Source organism: Barbus barbus (assembly GCF_936440315.1).
Source record: "Barbus barbus genome assembly, chromosome: 30".
NCBI classification, from domain to species: Eukaryota; Metazoa; Chordata; class Actinopteri; order Cypriniformes; family Cyprinidae; genus Barbus; species Barbus barbus.
In genome coordinates this window covers 17,757,701-17,779,541 of record NC_136758.1, presented here as the reverse complement: position 1 = coordinate 17,779,541, position 21,841 = coordinate 17,757,701, and the positions used below count along the sequence as shown (strand labels likewise).

Sequence of the window (21,841 nt, the reverse complement as noted above, 5' to 3'; positions counted from 1 at the left end):
GAAGTAGAAACATGTTTATTTGGATGAAATATAGATACGCATAACACGTATGGGATAGAGGGGAAAAGAAAAGTCACATATAGGCTATTTAAAGATTAAACTGATACAGTAACACTAATGTGAACAAACAGGAGAAAAGAACAGAAAATACATAGATAAACAGCAGCTCCCTCCTTAAAGACAGCGTTTCATACACAAACAGAAGTATCTGAGGAGATTTTAAATGCTGAAAACCATCCAAAAATAAATAATAGGCCTACTAATTTCTATGCCTTTTTTATTATTGTTAAACTTTAAAATACAATTTAAACAGAGGACAAAAACAACTTCCTTTATACACATTTTTGTCCCCCACAGGAACAGTGGCTATACAAACCATCTTTTCTTTAAGACGTCTTAGCACTGGTGTCATATTCATAGTACATAAGATTGTGCAAAAGCTCCACCTTAAAATAATACAGTGACAAGACATATTAATAAAACAAACAAGTAAAACAGCAGGCATGCAAAAAGATGCAGCTCTCTAATTAATATCTCCCTTATGAAAACTGCATTATAATATGTCTTTTCTTGTGTGCTTGTCAGTTGTGGTAAAACAAATAAATAAAACTACTTAAAAAGAAAAAGGATGGTTAAAAGATAAATGTGAACAACAGCTTAAAAACAAGTAGTTACAAATCAGTTAAAGGAAGTACTGGACTGAATGACATTTAAAACAATACAGAGAAACAAAATGAAAAGCACATACTAATACATATATATTTATATAGCAACCAGGGGTCAGTTTTTATTTACAGACTCTGGTTTCAAGTAGTAAAATGTGCAATTCTGCATTTCACCTCATTGAGCTAGAAGTGCCATGTTTCAGACATAAAAGGTGAATATACAGTTCTAAATACTGTGAAGTGTCGAGATAAAGAGTTTTTACTGCTAAACAAAAATCATCAGAAACATTTTCACATACAGCTGGATGATTTAATCCAGTTAAAAACATTTAACAACTGAGGAAGTGAAGAAATAGGCAGCTTTTAAAAGATTAAATTGCTATATTAAATATGGAAGAAACAGTGACTTGAATTGTTTTTGGAGCCGTCTATAAAACCAATGAATGATGAGGCTGTAAGGTGATTGGCTGATGCCGTGTTTGGTTATATGTGATTGGCTGCTGGAGTTAGGACGGAGGGGAACATTAGAACCCTGGCCTGCATGAAGGACAGGTCAGGGAGAAGAGAGATGATCTTTGCTGCTTCTTCGCTTATCTTTTCCTCTTTTTCTGGTTTCCTGTCAAACACACAGAAAGAATGAGCATTTTCTCAGTAATTACAGCAGAGTTACACCCTATTTTGACCTTTCTAAACCTCTCTAGCTGTAAAGTAGCCATGTAGTTGTGCTTAACATGTTAAAGCATGTTAAAAGTGTGTGCATTCATGTATGCACATGTCTAACCTGGCTGTTGTTCTGGTTTTCTCCATAGACTCCATGAGTTTTGTAAATGCATCTGCAATGTAGCGACCGGTGGCATTGTTCTCCATTTTAGCTGTAGTCAGTTCATAAATCTCTGGATCAACACCTAAATAAACAGAAATAAAAATTAAAAGAGAAACAAATATGCAGACACTTTGTTTTCACTTCTTTGTCATGCTTAAAACTTACAGTAAAGACAGTGAAACTATGTAAGCAGGATTTCAGAAACATCGTAGAAAAACCTTAAATGAAGTATAAAAGTCACGCGAGACTCTCGCTAGTAAAACTTTAAGATCATTTCCAAGAAACATGGAAGCAAATCACTCAATAGTGCATTAGATTAAAGGAAGAAAAAAAGATACTCACAGAGGCAGATCCAAAGAGAGGAAACCATGGACAGAACACTAGACTACGAACAAATGCTAAAGATGACAAGCTTCTCTAAAGACTGCTTTTGAAATCACAGACACAAGGGAAAAGGAAGAAACAAAGGTTTCACAGCAAACCACTCACTTCTCTGAGACAAACCCTTTCTGTTCTAACCTGGTAGTGGAGTGTCAGTTTCACTATCTGAGCTACATTCATCCACAGGATCAAAATAGTCCAAATTTAGCTCTGATATTCCTGCATCTTGTGCTTCACATGAGAGCCGCAGCAATGACAGCAGGACATGGAGGGTTAGTATGTTGTTGGTAATTAAATGTACCCACAATATATTACAGTACTAAATACTCTACCATTCAAAGGTTCAGTTAGTTTTTTTAATTCATACTTTTATTCAGCAAGGATGCATTAAATTGATCAAAAGAGCCAGTAAAGACTTATACATTGTTACAAAGGGTTTCTATTTTAAACAAATGTCATTGAACTTTCTATTTATCAAAGTATCCTGAAAACAAAATATCATGGTTTCCACAAACCATGTTTTAAGCATGATGATAATAATAATAATAGGAAAAGATGGTTGAACACCAAATCAGCATAATATAATGATTTCTGAAGTATAATGTGACACTGAAGACTGGAGTAATGGCTGCTGAAAATTCACTTTTGCCACAGAAATAAATTACATTTTAAAATATTTTAAAATATAAACGGTTCCTTTTAATTGTGCTTACTGCATTTTCTTTATATAATAAAAAATAATAATAATAAAACTTACTGACCCCAAACTTTTGAATGGTAGTGTACATGTATAAGAAGCATGTACAGAACAGGCAGATCAGCGCCAGGGAATTTGTATTAGGAGTGACAGGACAAGAAAAAATAAAGAGAATAAGAAAGGATAGAAAAGCAAGCAACGAACAGAATACTGTAGTATAATATATAGCATAATATATTTATTGACATGTTTAGTAACAATTTGGAGCAACAAAACTGGAAAAAATTACTATTCAGGAAAAGAGATTAAAGGTCGATAATTTTGGTTAAAGCAATATTCTGGATTTCTTAATCTAATCTTGAAAGCATTTGTGGCATAATTATGATTATCACAAAAAAAAAAAAAAATACAAAAAAAAAAAATTTGACTCTTCCCTCAATAAAAAAGCAAAATATCAAGGCAATTGCACTGGGAGAAAGTCTTAATATACACATTATTTAAAAAAAAACAAAAAACAAATACAGCCATAAACTGCAAACTTTTTTTTTAGCAAAAATTAACTAAGAAAAAGAAGAGAAGTCAAAATTATTTTCTGTGGTAATCAACATTATGAAGCAAATTTTGTTGTTTGAACTTTTATTGAACCCAGAACATTCGGTTAAGATCAAGCAAAGTGGGAAATCACAGTATGCAAGTTAAGTCGGTCAAAAAAAAGTGCATTAACGAATGTTCCACTGCTGGTAACAGTGGGTTTTGAGACAGCAAGGAAACACTGTTTTGGTTTTATCTGAATGAAAACAGAATTACACATTTACATAGACTGTGTAACAGAAATAACCACCTAATTAAATCTTCACAATTTTAAAATAGCATCTCAATGTGTTGTAGCATCTGTATGTAAAATGTGGTGGTGTTTCCCCTTTAATTTCCGCCAAGCTGTACAATGGCTTCAAGTAAACACCAGCAATAAGGTCAGCTATTCCAAAAAAGATTTGCAACCTCTTTTTTAGTCAAACCTGAGACAGAAGCTGGTGCACAGGGACCAATTTGGTTGTATTTTTACAACACAACTGAGAACATACTTGATAATGGGTATAATTCTCTTTATCTCAAGTCTTGCATATAATGGCAACTTGGCAAGGTAATAAATCACAGCTGAAGCTGCATACTTATGGTCTGAGGTAGTATATTTCAGCCTCTGTGTGTAGCCAGCATGAGTCTGGACTTTAACAGTGAACAAGAGGGGAGAGAGGCAAGATATATAAACATAAATGAACATTTAAAAGGGAAACTGAGATGAATGGGGTTATATCTTTGCTGACTAAATAGCGTTTCAAGAAGAAAGACAAAAAAATAGGGAAAAAAGTTTCCCGTTCTTTCGATAATAAACAAGATTTTGATGGCTACTTCTCAAATTGTTCTGCTAATGCTAGTTTGGTGTTGTTTTAATTCAACACTGATAAAACAAGTACCAGGAAAGAAACTTTCCTAAGTGACGTGTGAATTGTGAAGGGACAGGAAGTTTGAAAAATGGAGAGAAGAAAAGTGTGTCGTGAGAGAGGAAGGAAGTGCTCAGACAGGGGTAAGCGAGGCAGCATCAGGAGTAGGATTTCTGCCGTGAATGACCGTGAGTGGCTTTTTCTTGAACTCTAGAGAAGGAGGCACGGCGAAAAGACGTACCGTCAATACTAATGGCCAAAGTGGACGCCACCTGCAGGACAACGCATGGAGTTAGCAAGCATTCAAAGTACTATTTCAAACAACATAAGAGTAAAAGAATGTGAAAAAATACAGAAAATCTAAAGACCGAAGATTAGATCACTAATATATCTTTATCTATATATTTATGTTTATGTCTGCTCTTTTCACCTGAGTGCACAGAATATTTCCACTGTCCACAGGAGCAGAGAGGGAAAGTGCAGGGGAGGCTGGAGATTTTTGAGACTCTTTGGTGGGTTCCAGCATTCCCTAAGAAGAAAGGAAAGATGTTTGGTGAAAAAAAAAGAAACACATAATAAAATATATATTTTATTGTTAAAAAAAAGTCCTGCTCACAAACTTTTGAATGGCAGCGTATGTTTTTTTTGGGTTTATAACTTTACTCACCAGTCCAGCAGCAAACATAGGTACGATCACTGGCTGCTTCTTATCTCCAGTGAACAACTACAAGAGGAAAAAGAAGATGGTGGAAAAAAAATAAGTCAAATCAATAAAAAAGTAGAAGTTACAAAAAAAAAAATAGTAATTAGAATCAACTCTAAATCCTGTGACTCTGTTTATTAGTGTACACTAACTAGCAATATACTTAACACGAGAGAAGAACCAGCTGTAATTAACAATACCGCATGTCTGTGAGGTATGTACTTTAAAGAACTCACAATATTCCTGATTCCTAGGCAATCCAGAAGTATTCTGTTGCTATGGGAACCAGCCCACTTGTACTTAAGGCCGTGAGTGCCGTGGATGTCCTGAAGGTGGCACCACATGGCCAAAGCATTCCTGCACAAATAAAAGAGAACCAAGACCTTCATACCCTGAATTCTTTCTCTGAAACTATAGACAAACTAATCACCAAGGATACATTTAAACATTAGCTTATTCGTAGAAGTCACCTCAGGTTAAAAAAATATAGCAGGTAATTGTGAAATAAAGTTTAAAATAAGAAGGAAAGCCACACTATGAGACGTGTAGTCACAATTACAATAAATAATGTCACAATTGTGAGATATAAAGTCAACTGAATTGAACTACAGTTGCAATTAAAAGCAAATTAAGCCTGTGAATCTTGATTGTTGAGAGGCTTGTAGCCAAAATGAGACTCTTACTCAAGTGCAAAAGAGCTGCTTGGATCCCTTTGCTCCTGAGGATTCTGAGCCTGTAGGAATTTGTGGAGGGGCAAGACCTCAGTGACCCCGCTAACCTCAGGACAGGTGTCTGAGGGGAAGGCGGTTCTAAAGAGATGCTGTATTTTGCAGCTGAAATCAGCCTGACAGAGACACACAACACAGGTTGCAGTTCATCTAAACTTCTTACATACACTTTAAATGTTTGATTGTATTCAGACTAAAATTCATTAATGGACTGCAATTCATTTTAACAAAAGTATGTCACTGATTAACATCTAACAACTCACAGTGCTACTCTGGAGTTCATCACTAGAGGGTGCCACTGAACTCTCAACATCTTGTTCTTCGTTACTCAGGTAAGTACTCGGTTCATCCCCAAATGTGGCCCATGATCCCTGACCCTCTTCAGTGGCTTCGGGTGGTCCAAATGCAGCCCAGTTGTCCTCCACACCTCCAAATGGAGCTGAACTAAAGTCAGCAAAACTGTCACTAGGAGGCAACTCTGAACAAAAAGCTACTTCATTATCTGCTGCTTCCTCAGCCAGCTCATCGTCATCCTTGAAGTCCTTCAGGGTGTCCGTATCACCAAAATCATCATCCGTGGAGCACCTGGACATCGCTGTGACAAATTCAGGAAATCCTTCCTGGGTTATAGATTCAGTTCGGCTGAAGTCTGCAAAACCCTGAGTTGCATCTCCGAAATTGCCAAAATCCTCATCAGCTGTGGGGTCCATGTGTGTCTCAACCTCCTCAATTACTTTCACCTCTGGCTTTACAGATGGTCCATGAATTTCCCTTGTGTCTCCACTCAGCTGTGTGTCGGAGATTAGATCCACATCCACTGAGGGGTCCGTCTCTGTTTCGACTATGTCAACAGAGTCCACAGACCTGACTAGACAGTCTGCATCACCACAAACAACAAAGTTCTCCATTTGATCCTGCTCACCTTCAGCCTCCTGTGAATCTCTAATGGAAGTAAATGACTGGGAGTCACCAGATAACTCCAGTCTCGTTTCCGTCTCTCCAGGTTCAGATTCTTCTTTATGTGATGACTGATTGTTCGAGTCTGGCACGTTGTCCATTTGGTTAATTAACTGCTTTCTGTCTAACACATCAGCTATGTTGACATCTAGTCCAGAGTGTTCCTCAGTGTCTGTGCTTTGTAAGCAGGTGGAAAGAGCATTGTCCTCCACTGATTTTGCACAAGACTCACTGTAGCCGTTACTGAGGCTGTGTCCATCACCCGTGCTGCTGTTTTGGACATCGGGAATTATCAAGGGAAAGTTCTGATCATATTCAACAGAGAGCTCCATCTGTAAGTCGGAGGACGCCACGCCATTTGTGAGAATGTCAGACGATTCCTTCTCTGTTTTCTCGACATTGCTGATTTTGCTCGACATTTTTTCCTCATTATCCCATCCACTCCCCGATACAGTGACATTCTGCACGGATTTGATGTACAGGTCAGGTGGGGAGTCCTCCAGTGCGTTTGATTGGTTGAATGATGTGGGTGTGTCGAGCTCTGAGAAGCTGAAACTGGACGACACCCCTCCACCATCGAAACCCCCGAACTCACCAAACTCATCCTCCTCTTCTTCCTCTCCAGCCTCATCCAGTGGAGGCGGAGAGGAAGAGTACAGACGGATGACATCGGGCTCCATGGTCCTCTTGTGCCACTTGTGGCCACATGCACACACACCCCTAGAGAACAACAATAGAAAAGACAGAAAGACAAATACTGAAACTTGAGAATGTTGAGACATGCTTTAATATTAAAATGACTTATCAACTAACTATCAAGTTCAAGTTTATTTCTATAGTGCTTTTTACGATCCAAATCGTTGCAAAGCAGCTCTACAGGAAATTAAGTTTCCACAATATATTGCAGAACCTTAATATATTTAACTTATGGCAAAATTTGGTAATTCTGTATGTTGTCTGAGCTCTATCAGCTCTATTCAATTAGCATCATATTTCTTTACATCACATTTCTTGACTACATATTTAATACTTATAATAGTGAACTGCTTGGCAGTTAGGTCTTGAAGTCTAGTTTATGACTGAGCACTAAAAGCAGGGAGTAATACAAAAGTAAAAAAAAAAAAAAAAAGTGTCACAAGCTTCAGGCTAAAGTAGTCAGCACTGCTAGATCAGAGAGCAGTCCATTCATTATTTACCAGCACTTTAGATGTGACCCCTCTTTCATGGGCTAAATCTAGGGCACGGTTTAAAGAAAGCTGCAAAGAGTAACAACAGTTTTTAGCTTGTGCACAAGCAGTGAGATGACTTGCAATTATTGACAGGTCCTCCAAGCTCAAAGGATCTGACAGGTCTCACATGACGGCTAAAGTACCAACAGCTACTAATATTTAACCGTTTTTCTCCAGACTGTATAATGTAGAGTCTCCTGGTGTAGAGTATAATGGTGGTGCGGTGAGGAAATGTAATAATAGTGGTCATATGCAAATTCACTTTTCAGTAGTTTCAAGTAGGTTCATGGTTCCTTGTTTATGAAATTATACTAGTTTACATGGATAGCTGATCTACACTTAGTTTAAACAAAACGTGACAGCTGGATAATAATTCTAAAACTCAAGATAACACTTGTAAAACATTAACCTCACAGAGACCAAGCATTGATATTAATGATTTATCAGTATCAATGCAATGCCCTCGATTACATTTTAGTGAGCCCTGAAACACTCTATGACAAATATGATTAGTGTTTCAAACAATTCATGTGTTGAGAGGTCAGCTGGCAACTCCTTTATCCTTCCATTGTCCTGTTTTACAGTTCCAGCAACAAAGGCCTGTGAGCGAAAACTTTTAAAGTCAGCATCCCATGGATGAGGCATGATGATCTAATGGACACGGCTAGTAATCTGACTTGTGGAAAAACTGAATTAGATCACACAGTAACCTACATACTGTAAACTAGCATTCAAACATTTGAGGTCTGTAAGTCTTTTAAGCCTTCTGAGAATGCATTTATTTACAGTAAAATTGAAATATTGTGAAATATCACTACAATTTAAAAATAGGCTAGTGTTAGTCTTCAGTGTCACATGATCCTTCAGAAATCATTCTAATATACTGATTTGTTGCTCAAAAAACAGTTCCTATTATCCATTTTGAAAACACTTGTTCAGCTGAATATTTTAGTGAAATCTTTGATACATTTTTTTCAGGATTCCTTGATGAATAGATACAATTGTAACATTATAAATGTTTTGCCATCACTTTTGATTAATTTAATTCATCCTTGCTGAATGAAACTATTAATTTATTTTCCAATACACAAACAAACAAATAACTAATAAATCTTACTGACCCCAAACTTTTGAACAGCAGCCTATACTGTGGTTTTTGTGTGTGACGTCATGTTTGTCTGTTCACTCATACCTAAAAGTAAATTGCACAGATGCTCTTTGATTCTGGAAAACCACAGTTTACAAATTTCAGTCAGTTACACAAGCACACTGATGTGAATTTGGGCATTTATGATTTGAAATATTTTGCCTACTAGCCCACATACTAGAGTATTTAGTTTGCCTCATGCAAACAGACACGCTTATATACACATGCACACTGTGTAAACGTTGATATGTCCTCTTTGAAGGGAGTGTAAACTGATGAGGAAACCCAATCCACTTCCTTTGTGCTCTCAGACAAACAGCACAGACTCAGAGCCAGAGACCAAACACTGAGGGACAAAAACTCCATCCATTTAGAATTCCAACCATTAAGAACCAAGATTTAGCCTAATCCACAACATTAAAAAGAATTTTCAATTGAAAACAACTAGAATGGTATTGTCCAGCAAAATTCACAAAACCAGTTTAGAGGGGGTTTTTTTACCCCATGAAAGAAGCGGTCATACCTGAGATTAACCAGTCTATGCTTGTTTGAAACAGAAACATTTAAATGTTTATGCTAAAAATAAGGATGAGGAGTCATGAAATAAAGTATAAACTTATTACAGGGTCCCAAAACCTTATTTTGACCAATTAATTTCCAGGACTTTTTCAGTCATTCAAGGATTTTTATAGAACGTTTTTTATAGAAATACACTCACAAGAAATTATTTCTTGCATAAATAGTAAACAATTACATTCACTACGACTATTTCAATAATGGTTAAGAATTCATTCATTCCCATGACTATGGGAATCCTATTTTATTATGTTATTTGTATTTTTTTATTACAGTAATAACAGTGAAGCTAGATTAGTTCATTCTAAGAGCATCAATAAAGGCTGGAATACACTACACAACTTTTCAATTATGAACAGATTTTAAAACACCAAGTATTTATTATACACTGACTTAAATAGTTACAGAGAAAATCTGGGCATCAAACACTAAACGATCACACAGTAACAGACTTATCAAGTCATTCAGAACACAACAACTCACATAGAAATATGTGCCTTGTTCCTAGATTCACTACAAAACGTATTCAATAATCTGCTCAAACTATCAAACATGTCTGAAATCATCAAACTGGACTTAATTCCATCATATACTACGATTATACACTATCTGTGAAACCTGTGAACTTGCATAGTACTTGTGTAGTTCGTTCCAGCCTGAATGGAAGTTCTTCCACACAAAACAATCATTTGTTTATGGATTTCACTTTGTGGACAGGGGCACTGTCATGCCGGAATAAGAAAGGGCCCTCTTCAAAATGGTTGCAACAACATTAAAAGCACACAATTCTCCAGAATTTACTGCCAATGACAAGATTCCCGGGTACAGGGCAGACACAATAATGCAAATCAGGTGACTTTTGACCTCCTGTTTCATTTCTAAATACAGAGAAATAAACATATATTGTAAATACGGATTTTTAAAGTGTGTTTTTTTTCTTCTGTGGAGCAAAGGACCTCTTAATCGGACTGGGAAAAATTGCAATAAATGTTAAAAAAAAAGGACAGTTTGACAGCCATTGCACCTCTTCTCCATACAATGGCAGTGAATGGTGACTGCGACTGACATCCTGTCTTGACATTCATCTTTGCCATGAAAGTCACACAGGTTTAAAATAATATGAGTGTGAAAAAAATATGACAAAGCTTTCATTTTTAGATAAAATATTCCTTTAACGTGCACTTCAGCTAGAGGAAGTGTTTTGCGCGAGCTGTCACATCTCTGGCATTATGACACGAGACTGTCATTAGCCTGTGTGGTTCCTAATCCACACAGGACTAAGCTATAAGAGTAATAATAAAGTTAGTTTTACCATCGACGTTGTCACAGAATTGTTTATGAGACGCTCTTGCCCTGCGATCAAAGTGATTTGACAACAGCGCATGCAGCACATTGTTCTTACCTTCACCTATCAGCTATGGATGATCATGACGGCCCCTGAACCTGTTCAGCGAGAGGACAAGTACCGTCTCGTCTTGTCTCGTCTAGGTAAAGTTAAACCGGCTCTCACTGCCAGTTTCTACGCTCATCCGGAGTTCCGTGTCCAACAATATGCAACCGGAGAGCCAGACCTTTATTATCACTCTGCCAGATCACATACAGTGATCTACCGACCCCTGTCGGTACGGAGCAGGTGCAACACGACACGAGACAACAATGAATATATATGGATTATAAAATAAAAAAATAAACCTTTAGGCTATCATAGAATTATACAGAATCGTATATGTAAATCATAGCTGATAGCTGGACTCAGAGCTCAAAGAGTACAAAAGACATCCCCTGAATAAGCTGCACTTTTGTGTCGCATTAAAAAAAACATAAAAGTATGTTTTATTCAATTTTATTATTATGAATTTAGCACCATAATGAACTAGCTAATGCATGTGCATTAACTACTGTCAAAAATGCAGCTTATTGTAATTAAATATTTTTTAAACTAATTTTAATCACCAAAAATATGCTATTCAGTGTCCTTCGTTTTGTGTATAACCCAGTTACGTTAATGTTTTTTTTTTAAGTTGTATTGCTCAAAATTGTAAACCCTGTGTTAATGATGGCATATCTGTCTAACACACAGTCAGGTCCATATATATTTGGACACAGGGACAATTTTTATTATTTTAGCTGTTGACCAAAACATATTCAAGTTACAATTATATAATGAATATGGGCTTGAAGTGCACACTCTGAACTAATTTGAGGGTATTCTCATCAAAATTGGAGAATAGCTTAAGGAATTACAGCTCTTTAATATGGACCTTGCCGCTTTTTTAAAGGACCATAAGTAATTGGACAACTGACTCAAAAACTGTTTGATGGACAGGTGTGGGCTATTCCTTCGTTATTTCTACATCAATTAAGTAGGTAAAAGATGTGGAGTTGATTCTAAGTCTGCCATTTGCATTTGGAAGCTGTTGCTGTGAACAAATCCATCAGAGAGATAGCAGGAACATTAGAATGGCCAAATCAACAGTCTGGTTCATTCTGAGAAAAAAAGACCACACTGATGAGCTCAGCAACATAAAAAGGCCTGGGCGTCCGTGGAGGACAACAGTGGTTTTCACAACATCCAGACAAGTGAAGAACACTTTCCAGGAGGCAGGTGTGTTACTGTCAAAGTCTACAATCAAGAGAAGACTTCACGAGAACAAATACAGACGGTTCACCACAAGGTGCAAACAAGGCCAGATTAGACTTTGCCAAAAAAAAAACATTTAAAAAAGCCAGACCACGTCTAGAAAAGCATTCTTTGGACAGCTAGAGTTAAGATCAACCTGTACCACACTGTCGAGACGAAAAAAGTATAGAAAAGGCTTGGAACAGCTCATGATCCAAAGCATACAACATCATCTGTGAAACATGGTGGAGCAGTGTGATGGCATGAGTGTGCATGGCTTCCAGTGGTACTTGGTTACTGGTGTTTATTGATAACGTGACAGAAGACAGAAGCAGCCGGATGAATTCTGAGCTTCAAAGTAGAAATGGATGATGACCCAAAACAAAGTGGAATATTCTGCAATGGCAGAGTAAATTTCCTGGGGCCTGTTTCATAAAACAAGTTTACCAAATAAGCCAGGTTTATTTCAGTTAGTCTGAATTATTGTCAGTGTATTTGGTTCAAAATAAGTCAGACTAACTTAAATAAGCCTGGCTTAGTTGGTAAACTTGTTTTATGGAACAGATTTCAACTTGATTAAGCATGCATTTCGCTTGCTTAAGACAAAACTAAAGGCAGAAAGGCTCACAAACAAACAACAACTGAAGTCAGCTGCAGTACAGGCCTGGCAAAGCATCATCAGGGAGGAAACCCAGTCTTTGGTGATGTCCATGAGTTCCAGACTTAAGGCAGTCATTCCCTGCAAAGGGTTCTCAACAAAATATAAAAAATGAACATTTTATTTATGATTATATTTATTTGTCCAATTACATTTGAGCCCCTGAAAATGAGTGGGACTGTGTATGAAAATGGATGTAATTCTTAAGCATTTTGTTTTATTTTTGTTTAATCTTGATTTAAATCTTGTTTTATTTTGAATTCTGTTCTGGTGGCACACAGAGCCAAAATTATGAAAACTGTGCCAGTGTCCAAATATATGTGCATCTGACTGTATAATAAACAATTAATTATTATGAAAGCCTATGTGACAGTAAGTGTGATTTCCACACAACAACAGAAGGGTAATGGGGATATTGAAAGTAAAATTGGTTTCACTTTCATTTGATGGTCCCTTTAACACATTCTCTTTGCTATAAGTAACGCTGCACCTAACTGTCATTAGAGTGTTAGTAGAGTATTAGTAGACTGGTAGGGTTAGGGTTAGAATAAGTTGACATGCACTTGCAATATTACTTACAGTGAGTAGAATGTCTGTTGGGAGACAATCACAATAAAAAGTTATATATTAAAGCAGTCAGTATTGTGTAATTCAGTAGTAAAATACAGAAATGTTATTATCTTATTAATATTATTAGAATTATTAACATATATTAGAATGTAATATCAAAGTATTGAATAATATGTTAAAGTAGCATAGACTGTGGGTCATTGTGAGTTCACATGGTAGTTCATTGTGAGTTTACATGATGCCAGGTGCAGGGAAGGCCACCAGACATCAAAGAGGATAAAATGGTCTCCAGACAAGGGGAGGCCCTATATATAAAAAGGGAGTTTCCGCGATATTCCACCATTAGGTAAAGGATGGAGGAGACGGCAAAATATTGGTGGCGAGCCAAAAAAGATATGGCAAGTAAAAATAGAAAAAACCAAGGTCAATACATTGTCAATACATTGTCAGAGTGTATAAAATGGAGCATCTGAACAAACAAAGACCAGAGAGACAGTGGATGTGGCGGCTGACTCTTCGGCTTTGTTACTTTGTAATAAAGTCTTCCTTTGACACCTGAAACTCTGCTGTTTTGAGCCTTTCTGACTTCGCTGATTGAGATCCAGACGGAGAATAACCCCGGCGTGCCACAACATCAGTTTACTAATGCTCCAGTGAGAGTTAGTTGGCATAGGTGCAATGTTACTTATAGAAAAAAGAATATTCAAAAAGAACCATCAAAATAAGTGTTACCGTAAAATTGTATTAAATCACTGTCAGGATAGTTTATAAAATGTATAATCAGGTTCCTGTAAAGGTTTAAAAATAAAAGCTTTTTTTTTTTTTTTTTTAAATAGACCAAGTGATGAAACAACACAATTAGACTAAAGACAAAGGGGAGTGATATTTAATTGTGGAAAGCATGAGGGGTGAAACCTACAAAAAATGAGCTACACAATCATGAATTCTTTTTGCAAGACAGAGAAGACTTTTCTTCACAACATTTGGCCCCAAACTTTCTAGCCCCTACTAAATTTACTCATTCTGAGTAAAAGAAAATTATGTTTTAGCGTATTTACTACTAAACAAATCAAAAACAAACAAGCCATTTTTATTTTGATGACCATTTTAAGTAGACAGACAGACAGACAGACAGATAGACAGATAGACAGATAGACAGATAGATAGATAGATAGATAGATAGATAGATAGATAGATAGATAGATAGATACTAAATGACACTGGACCACAAAACCAGTCTTAAGTCGCTGGGGTATATTTGTAGCAATAGCCAAAAATACATTGTATGGGTCAAAATTATTGATTTTTCTTTTAGGCCAAAAATCATTAGGACATTAAGTAAAGATCAAGTTCCATGAAGATATTTGGTAAATTTCCTACTGTAATTATATAAAAACTTATTTTTTGTTCAGGAATATGCATTGCTAAAACCTTAATTTGGACGACTTTAAAGGCGATTTTCTCAATATTTAGATTTTTTGCAGATTCCAGATTTTCAAATAGTTGCATCTCGGCCAAACATTGTCCTATCATAACAAACCATACATTAATGGAAAGCTTATTTATTCAGCTTTCAGATGATATATAAATCTCAATTTCGAAAAAAATTACCCTTGTGACTGGTTTTGTGGTCCAGGGTCACAATTGATCTATACAAAAATTAAACTCCAGAAAATCTAAATTGTTTATATTTTGCTAATTTTTGAGAATTTTATAATTACTCTGAAAAATGTGCTTGAGGAAGTTAGTCTATTCATGCCGCCCTTTGCCTTAAAGTATATATAAAAACACCTCCTTTTGTATGAATCCACTTGTTTTTGTGGAAAATAAATATTCAAAGCAGCGGGGTCAACGTGTTGTGTGAGAGTACACGTTTGCAGGGGGAGTTCCTCTCTTCAATCCCACCTGGAGCAGAAGGCCCTTCACTATCACATGACTGCATGTGTGCGTACGCGCCGTGGATGCCAGTGAACATGGCGGATGAGAACGCAGAAGCGGAGCTCGACTGGAGCGGCCGACAGAGCCTGCTGCTCGACGAGGACACATTTTTCGCTATGGAGGGTCTGCAAGCCACCTTTCAGCAACTCGAAGCCGAGCTTCGACAGCAAGACGTTTCTGAACAATCGTCCACGGAGTATTGCAATAACTTCTGCCAGGTATGCGTTGCCGAAAACGATGCATGCATGCGAATTGTTTATATGCAACGTTTCAGAGCTGTGGTGGCTCGCGTTAGCTGACCAGGATGCAAGTTGTGGCTGAAACCAACCATGCGTGGATGTTATCTCAACGTGTGGGCCGTTTAGTGAGCTATACAAACGCAAAACTACCATAAGCTAATTGTGTTGGTATGCACGCCCAATAACTAGCAAATTTAGAGACGTTACAAGCTTTAAGTTGGCCATTTCAAGTAGCAAGCTGTATTTGGTTGTGGTAGCTAGCTGATACTGCATGTAGCGTGTTGCACGGCGTATTTGCGACGGATATAAGCTTATTTAAAATTGCGTATCTGTGATGTGGAAAACCACGTATTTGAGATCTGCCTCATACGGCCTGCTTGGAACGGCATATCTATGCATTATGGGAACAGGTATATCTTGAACGGGGGTCCAGCACGATAGTGGGGTGGGGCTCGTTTGTGTTTATCTCGTGCATGTACTCGGTCTCTGCTAACTTTGATGCCCCTCTGTCACATGTCACTTCTAATCAACCTTGGGAGTGTTTGCGCACTTGAGTTCAAACTGACACCCAGTTCGCTTTGCATTCCCACTCAGATCTGTTTTTAGTTATGATTGGATCTAATTTCCATTCACACTGTGTTGTTTTTGTGGAATCAGCCCACTTGAATATAATTATGTGGTATTTTTGATGGTTAGTAGAGCTGTTTTTAAAATTTAACAGCCAGTGAACAGTACTTGTTTGTGTTCAGTAAAATTGTTTCAAAGATTATTTGTTTTATTTATAATTGTTTTAAATATTCAAATATTATTATAGATTTAATTCAACTACACATACTAGGTATATTTAGAGGCAAAATTTAGTGCTGTATTGTTAATCTCTTTACTACAAAAATATTAATATTTTTTTTTAAATCTGCTGTAACTTTCATGCAGTATTTCAACACAGTTCTGTTGAACCCTCAAGCCTTCATTTTGTCTGCTGTAGGAGCACATTGAGTTGCATTTAAGTGTAGTAGTACATTAATTTCTTTTTACACTACCGTTCAGAAGTTTGGGGTCAGGAATATATATATATATATATATATTGTATTTTTTTATTTGGAAATAAATTAATACTTTTATTCAGCAAGGCACATTAAATTGATCAATAGTGACTCTAAACTTTTACACTGTTACAAAAGATTTCTATTTAAAAAAAAGTTATTTTGAACTTTCTATTTATCAAATAATTCTTAAAAACACAAAAATGGTAAGCAGCACAATTGCTTTCCCCAGTGATGATGATAAATGTTTCTGAGACCCAAATCAGCATATTAGAATGATTTCTGAAGGATCATGTGACACTAAAGAGTAATGACTACTGACAATTCAGCTTAGCCATTGCAGGTGTAAATAGCAGATAAAAATAATAAAATGGAAAACAGTTATTTAAAATTGTCTTTTGATCAGCCTTGGTGAGTATAAGAGACTTAAAAAATATTGTGACCCCAAACTTTTTAACAGTAGCGTATTATGCTCTTTGTTCTGTCATATTCATAGAAGCTCCACCATGTGTCATCATTAGTGTTGTTCAGTAGCAGAATTGTTTGGTTTAATGCAAATGTGAACTTAAGTGAACCGAGAGAGTGCAGTTTGTTCCTATTTGTTTAAAACGAACCATACAACCACCCAGACCTGGGGCCCGTTTCAATAAGGAGGTTCAACCAACTCTGAGTTTAAAATTTAACTCAGAGTTGACTTGCTCTGAGATGGGAAACTCAGAGTTTTCGGTTACAGAACAGCTGAATTGTGTTAGTGTACTCAACTCTGAGTAGGTTGACTCTGAGATAAGCACGTGCACCATGACTATGAAGAGTCATAATCATTGGAGCACCAAAATTATGATTCACCATGGCAACAGCTCCCGCCAAAAAGACTTTAGCGCGCATCCGTCAGTGCGTACCTTTAATTCTTAATAACTGTCAATAACTTAATAACTGTTATAATATCAGAGGTGAAAACTGTAAATTATTGAACTAATATTGATTTTAATGGTATCCCATGGCCACAAAAAAAAGGAAAAAGACAGAAAAAAGAAACAAGAACGTGGCAGCTAAAAATAAAGTATAAAAACACAATTCAATCCAGGTAAAGCTTTAAACATGAAAGGTTCATGGGTGTGGGCTAAATGACTTTACAAACATTTGACATTAAATATCATTCAATGTCTATTTCAATGCGATGCAGCTTTTTCCACATAGTCTAACACTCGTTTCACATAATTAAATATGGTCTAATCCAACCTGTTACATATCTTAGAGTAATAATATTAACTACTGACTTGTCGACAGCAAGCACCAGCACCACTGACAGATGAAGAGGAGATGCTCGAGTATTGAAAGATTTCTAAAAATCCAAAAGTAAAAAGAATAACATTTGCTTTTGTATTAGGAAATAAAGATGACCAAAAAAATTGTGAATAATTTGTTTATTTAACAGCTGTGGTGGTTACGGCTCGTACTACCCCTCCATCTGGCATCCTTCCATTCCATAAAGTAATCAGTTTCATTTTCAGAAGGGGCGATGGTGGGGATATGCTTGTCATCAATGCAAAAATCCTGAAGGAAATTCTGATTATTGGGTTATTTCCAGAGGTCACAGAAAGATGTTATCAAGTGAACATCATTTATCAGATTAGCCTCATTTAAACCGATTTCTACACCACTGACCTACAGTCCTGTGATACTCCTCTTTGACGGATTTGTGCCCAGGAAAAAAATTCTCAGAAAGAGCGTGAGAGCGATGTACACGTTCCTTAAAATCTGCATACAGCGGACTTATAATGTGCTCTGCATCTCCGATGTTTTAAAGTGCATTTTTCTTATTTTGCTAATTATCTTCCAATGGGGTAATAAATTAAAAATATTCTTATTTCCGTTTGCATTAAGATTATTTTTCTTACCCTATGGCGGACAATTTTACTTGTTTTATGTAAAATGCACTTAAAAGGAAAATCCCCCAGGAAGCAAGACTAAATATAGACCATTTTTCATATATACAATGCATATTAAGAATTTGCATGAGTATTGCATTGCTTGAAATAAGACAAAAGTAAAAAGCAACTCAAGCAATTTTGCAGCGTGAATGAATGAATAAGGTATTTAGACTTCACTAACACTTTAAAAAGGCGGAGGAGACCGAAAGAAACTCCGGGTTTACCGAAGAAAACCTGCTCCCGACCAGGTTAGGTTCACAAATTAAGTTACCACGGTAACTGACTCTGAACATAAATTACTTCTCTTTCAGAAACGGGCTGGACTTACCCTGCTTTCTCGGGTTTGATAAACCTCCCATTTTGAAACAGAAAACCCAGAGTTTCCCTCATTTCAGGGTTAACATACTCAGAGTTTTCCTACTTTCTGAAACAGGCCCCTGGCCTTGGTTTGATTCATTTTATAGTGGTCTTTAAAAGTTGGGAATATTTGTGTGTATATCACAATGTGATGTGAACTGCTTTCAGACTCCTGAAACAAACTTTGTTTAGTACAGATAATTTGGTCTGAGAGATTTAAGATCTCTATATAGACGGTTTCAAGGCAACAACATAAACAAACGTTACTGCGCATGCGGCTTTTGTGGCCCTAACTTAACTTCCGGTAGACATTCCAAATAGAATCAATAACAACAGCTAAGTCCCTCTAGGGGTGATTCTTTTTTGATAAGAAAAAAAAAAAAATCTTCGTCTTCCTTCAGAAATACAGTGATTTAAAAACACCCGCGCCTCATTTTGATTTTGAAAACCTGTATTACTTGCTCATGTTTATTCAACAAAGCCTTTTGGAAAATCAGTCAATTTTGATATCATGGGGGTCGCCGTAAATAAATAAATGTATGGGAAACACATCCCACGGCACAACAACCTGAGCCCAACTTCATTACTCATCACGTTAACTTTAACTGCGTTTGTAGCCACTAACCAGACCGATAAACAAACAGACCAGAAGTTAACTTGGGGCCAGGTGCGTGCGCCCCGATGACACGGTCTATAAATTCTAAAAAGAATTAAGGCCTGTTTATTTATTTATGTGGGTTTAAGGGGCCTCTTCATTTTGTATCAAGTTTGTGTATAAATGTTTTGCATTGCAACTTTGTTAAAACGATTGCACGTGCCTTTTGGTGTGATTTTTGTCATTGTTGAAGATTAATAACTGTTACTTGTGACCGTACCACGTCAATCATGCAAAGACATTTCTTAATGTGACCATAGCACCATAAAGCTAATCTTTCAGTGTTGGTGCTTCACTTATAATTTGGTCATAACAAGCACATTAACAGTGTCCCATTGGGAACCTAAAGGCCCCATTTAGGTTTAACTGACTACATTTGAAACCTCAGCTCTCCCCCTTTTTCCTCAGCATCAGTGTTGCTGTGGCAACGACTCCAGCCAGGCTCAATCCTGACAGATGTCAGGTGCCACACCCTACCTGTCTGCCTTAGAAGATATTTAATAATTGGAAAAAAGTGTAGTAATAAACGTTCACTTTTCATGTGTGCATCATGGGTCCTTCTCTTTGAATGAAAACATAACCCATGGGCAGATGTTTTGTGGAGCGGGAAGAAGTTCTAAAATTTCACCAGAGCAGCCATGTTTTGGTTGAAAACAAGTTGGAACAAGTTTGCTGCTTGCTATAAATCTTGAACTGCTACTGATATCTTTGTTTTGCGGTTAAAATACACTTCTGTAACCTTTGGAATAGGCTTGTTTTAATGCAGGCAGGTGGTTAACAATTACACTATTTTGAACCCAAAGAGATCGAAGTATGTTCTTGTGAAACTGGAAATTGTAATGTCCTATGTTGTGCTTTTATAATTTAGACTATATTTTGAAATTACCAGAATAAATATCTAACCACTAAGAGTTTTTTATTTTTTTTTCTCAAGATAATGAAAGTCTCAAAAGGAAGCACCCAGTGCACCACGTATTTTAACCAGACTCTGGGGTGAGTCTGGTTAACAGGGCTATACCCAGTTACCCAGAGGTAGCTCTCCTAACCTTAGTTTTATAGGTTAAATATGGCATGACATTTCCTCTCTCATTCTCTATAATAAGATATCAACTGGGATTTAATATCCTAGAGGATTGAGGTTTGTGAAAGGGGAGTTTGAATGTGTATGAAGAACAAGGAGGTTATCTGGAGTTGCTCTGTGCTCTAGTTACATCTGCTTCCATCCCTAAGGTCCAATCAGAGACTAGAGTGCCTCAGCACAGATGGAGTGCTGTGGAAGTGTTGTATCAGGGGTTTCTCCTCACATCCTCCCTTGTGTGGACCTGTAGGTTTGCAGTAGAGACAGCGTGTTGGAACCAGCCTCTCAAAAGACCCTTGTTGGGTCTCTGAAGAAGTCAAAACTCTTCCACCTTTGTCTTGTTTCTTGATTGTAATACGCTACCGCTCAGAAGTTTAAGGTTGGGAAGATTTTTTTAAATGTTTTTGACAGAAGTCTCTAATACTTGGAAAAGCTGCTTTTAGGCTATTTGATTAAAAAAATGCAGTAAAACAGTAATGTTGTGAATATTAATAAAATTGAATGACTACAATTAAAAATAATAGTGTTGTATTTAAATATACATGTAAAAATTGTACTTTCGTCCTGTGATAGCAAAGCTGAACTCTTGTCTTCAGCGTCACATGATCCTTCAGAAATCATTCTAATATTCTGATTTGGTGCTCAAGAAACGTTTCTTTTTTATTTTACAGTTATGCTGCTTAATATTTTTGTGGAAACTGATACATTTTGATGATTCTATGATGAATAGAAAGTTCAAAGAGGAGGACTTGAAATCTTTTGTAACATTTTAAATATCTTTAACTTTTGAATAATTGAATACATCCTTTTGAATAATTTTTTTTTTCCCAAAAAAGAAAATCATACTGACCCTAAACCTTTGAACGGTAGTGTGCATCTGTACAGAATTTGTAAAATGGATTAGGATACACAGCCTTTTATTTTTGTTTGTGAATTTTAATATATGTTGGATATCTGAAGAGCACTTGACTCTCAAATGAAAACACAGATCATATCTTTGTGGTGTTTAAATAGCTTAATGATTTATTTCACTTATTCTTTTAGGCTCTAATGCATTACGCTGGGAGCAGGAATTCAGTGGAACACGGATTACCTCTTTTGGAGGTCTACTGTCTGTCAATCAACTGTTTTGCTGCTGCTCGGCCACATCTCACAGGCGACTCTCCCAATGTTGCCCTTGTGCTCAAAAGACTTGCATTGTAAGTGCAACTTTTGCTAATATATAAAGGTAGCCTGTAACATATTTTCCATAATTTGTGTTTGCAAATATTTCATTCTTTTCACAAACATTTAGAAACAATTGAAAAGTTGTTTGCTGGCTCACCTGATCATAGAGCATTAGAACCATATTGATTTTTTCCAAATGTTGTGATCATCTGCAGGAGTTGCCTTGAATTGCTGTTATCA

At 36.7% G+C, this 21,841-nt stretch overlaps 2 protein-coding genes across 2 annotated transcripts in view; one reads left to right on the top strand and one right to left on the bottom strand.

Moving 5' to 3' along the window:
• Positions 1-10,931, bottom strand: LOC306850183 (uncharacterized protein). The gene is made up of 9 exons (XM_079385674.1): positions 10,748-10,931; positions 5,700-7,113; positions 5,392-5,552; positions 4,945-5,065; positions 4,673-4,729; positions 4,436-4,534; positions 4,247-4,277; positions 1,447-1,570; positions 1-1,281 (listed from the first exon to the last, which is right to left on the bottom strand). Exons 2-9 carry the CDS (start codon positions 7,071-7,073, stop codon positions 1,149-1,151), a joined length of 2,100 nt encoding a protein of 699 aa, XP_079241800.1. The 5' UTR covers positions 7,074-7,113; positions 10,748-10,931; the 3' UTR covers positions 1-1,148.
• Positions 10,932-15,038: 4,107 nt separating this feature from the next.
• LOC306850557 (zinc finger protein Rlf-like) overlaps positions 15,039-21,841 on the top strand; it is an 18,932-nt gene continuing 12,129 nt past the window's right edge. Inside the window, exons 1-3 of the mRNA XM_079386241.1 lie at positions 15,039-15,349; positions 21,479-21,633; positions 21,817-21,841. The exon at positions 21,817-21,841 is cut by the window's right edge and continues 57 nt beyond it. Of these exons, the coding sequence (XP_079242367.1) occupies positions 15,134-15,349; positions 21,479-21,633; positions 21,817-21,841 (396 nt within the window). The 5' untranslated portion in view covers positions 15,039-15,133. The remainder of the gene's footprint in view (positions 15,350-21,478; positions 21,634-21,816) is intronic.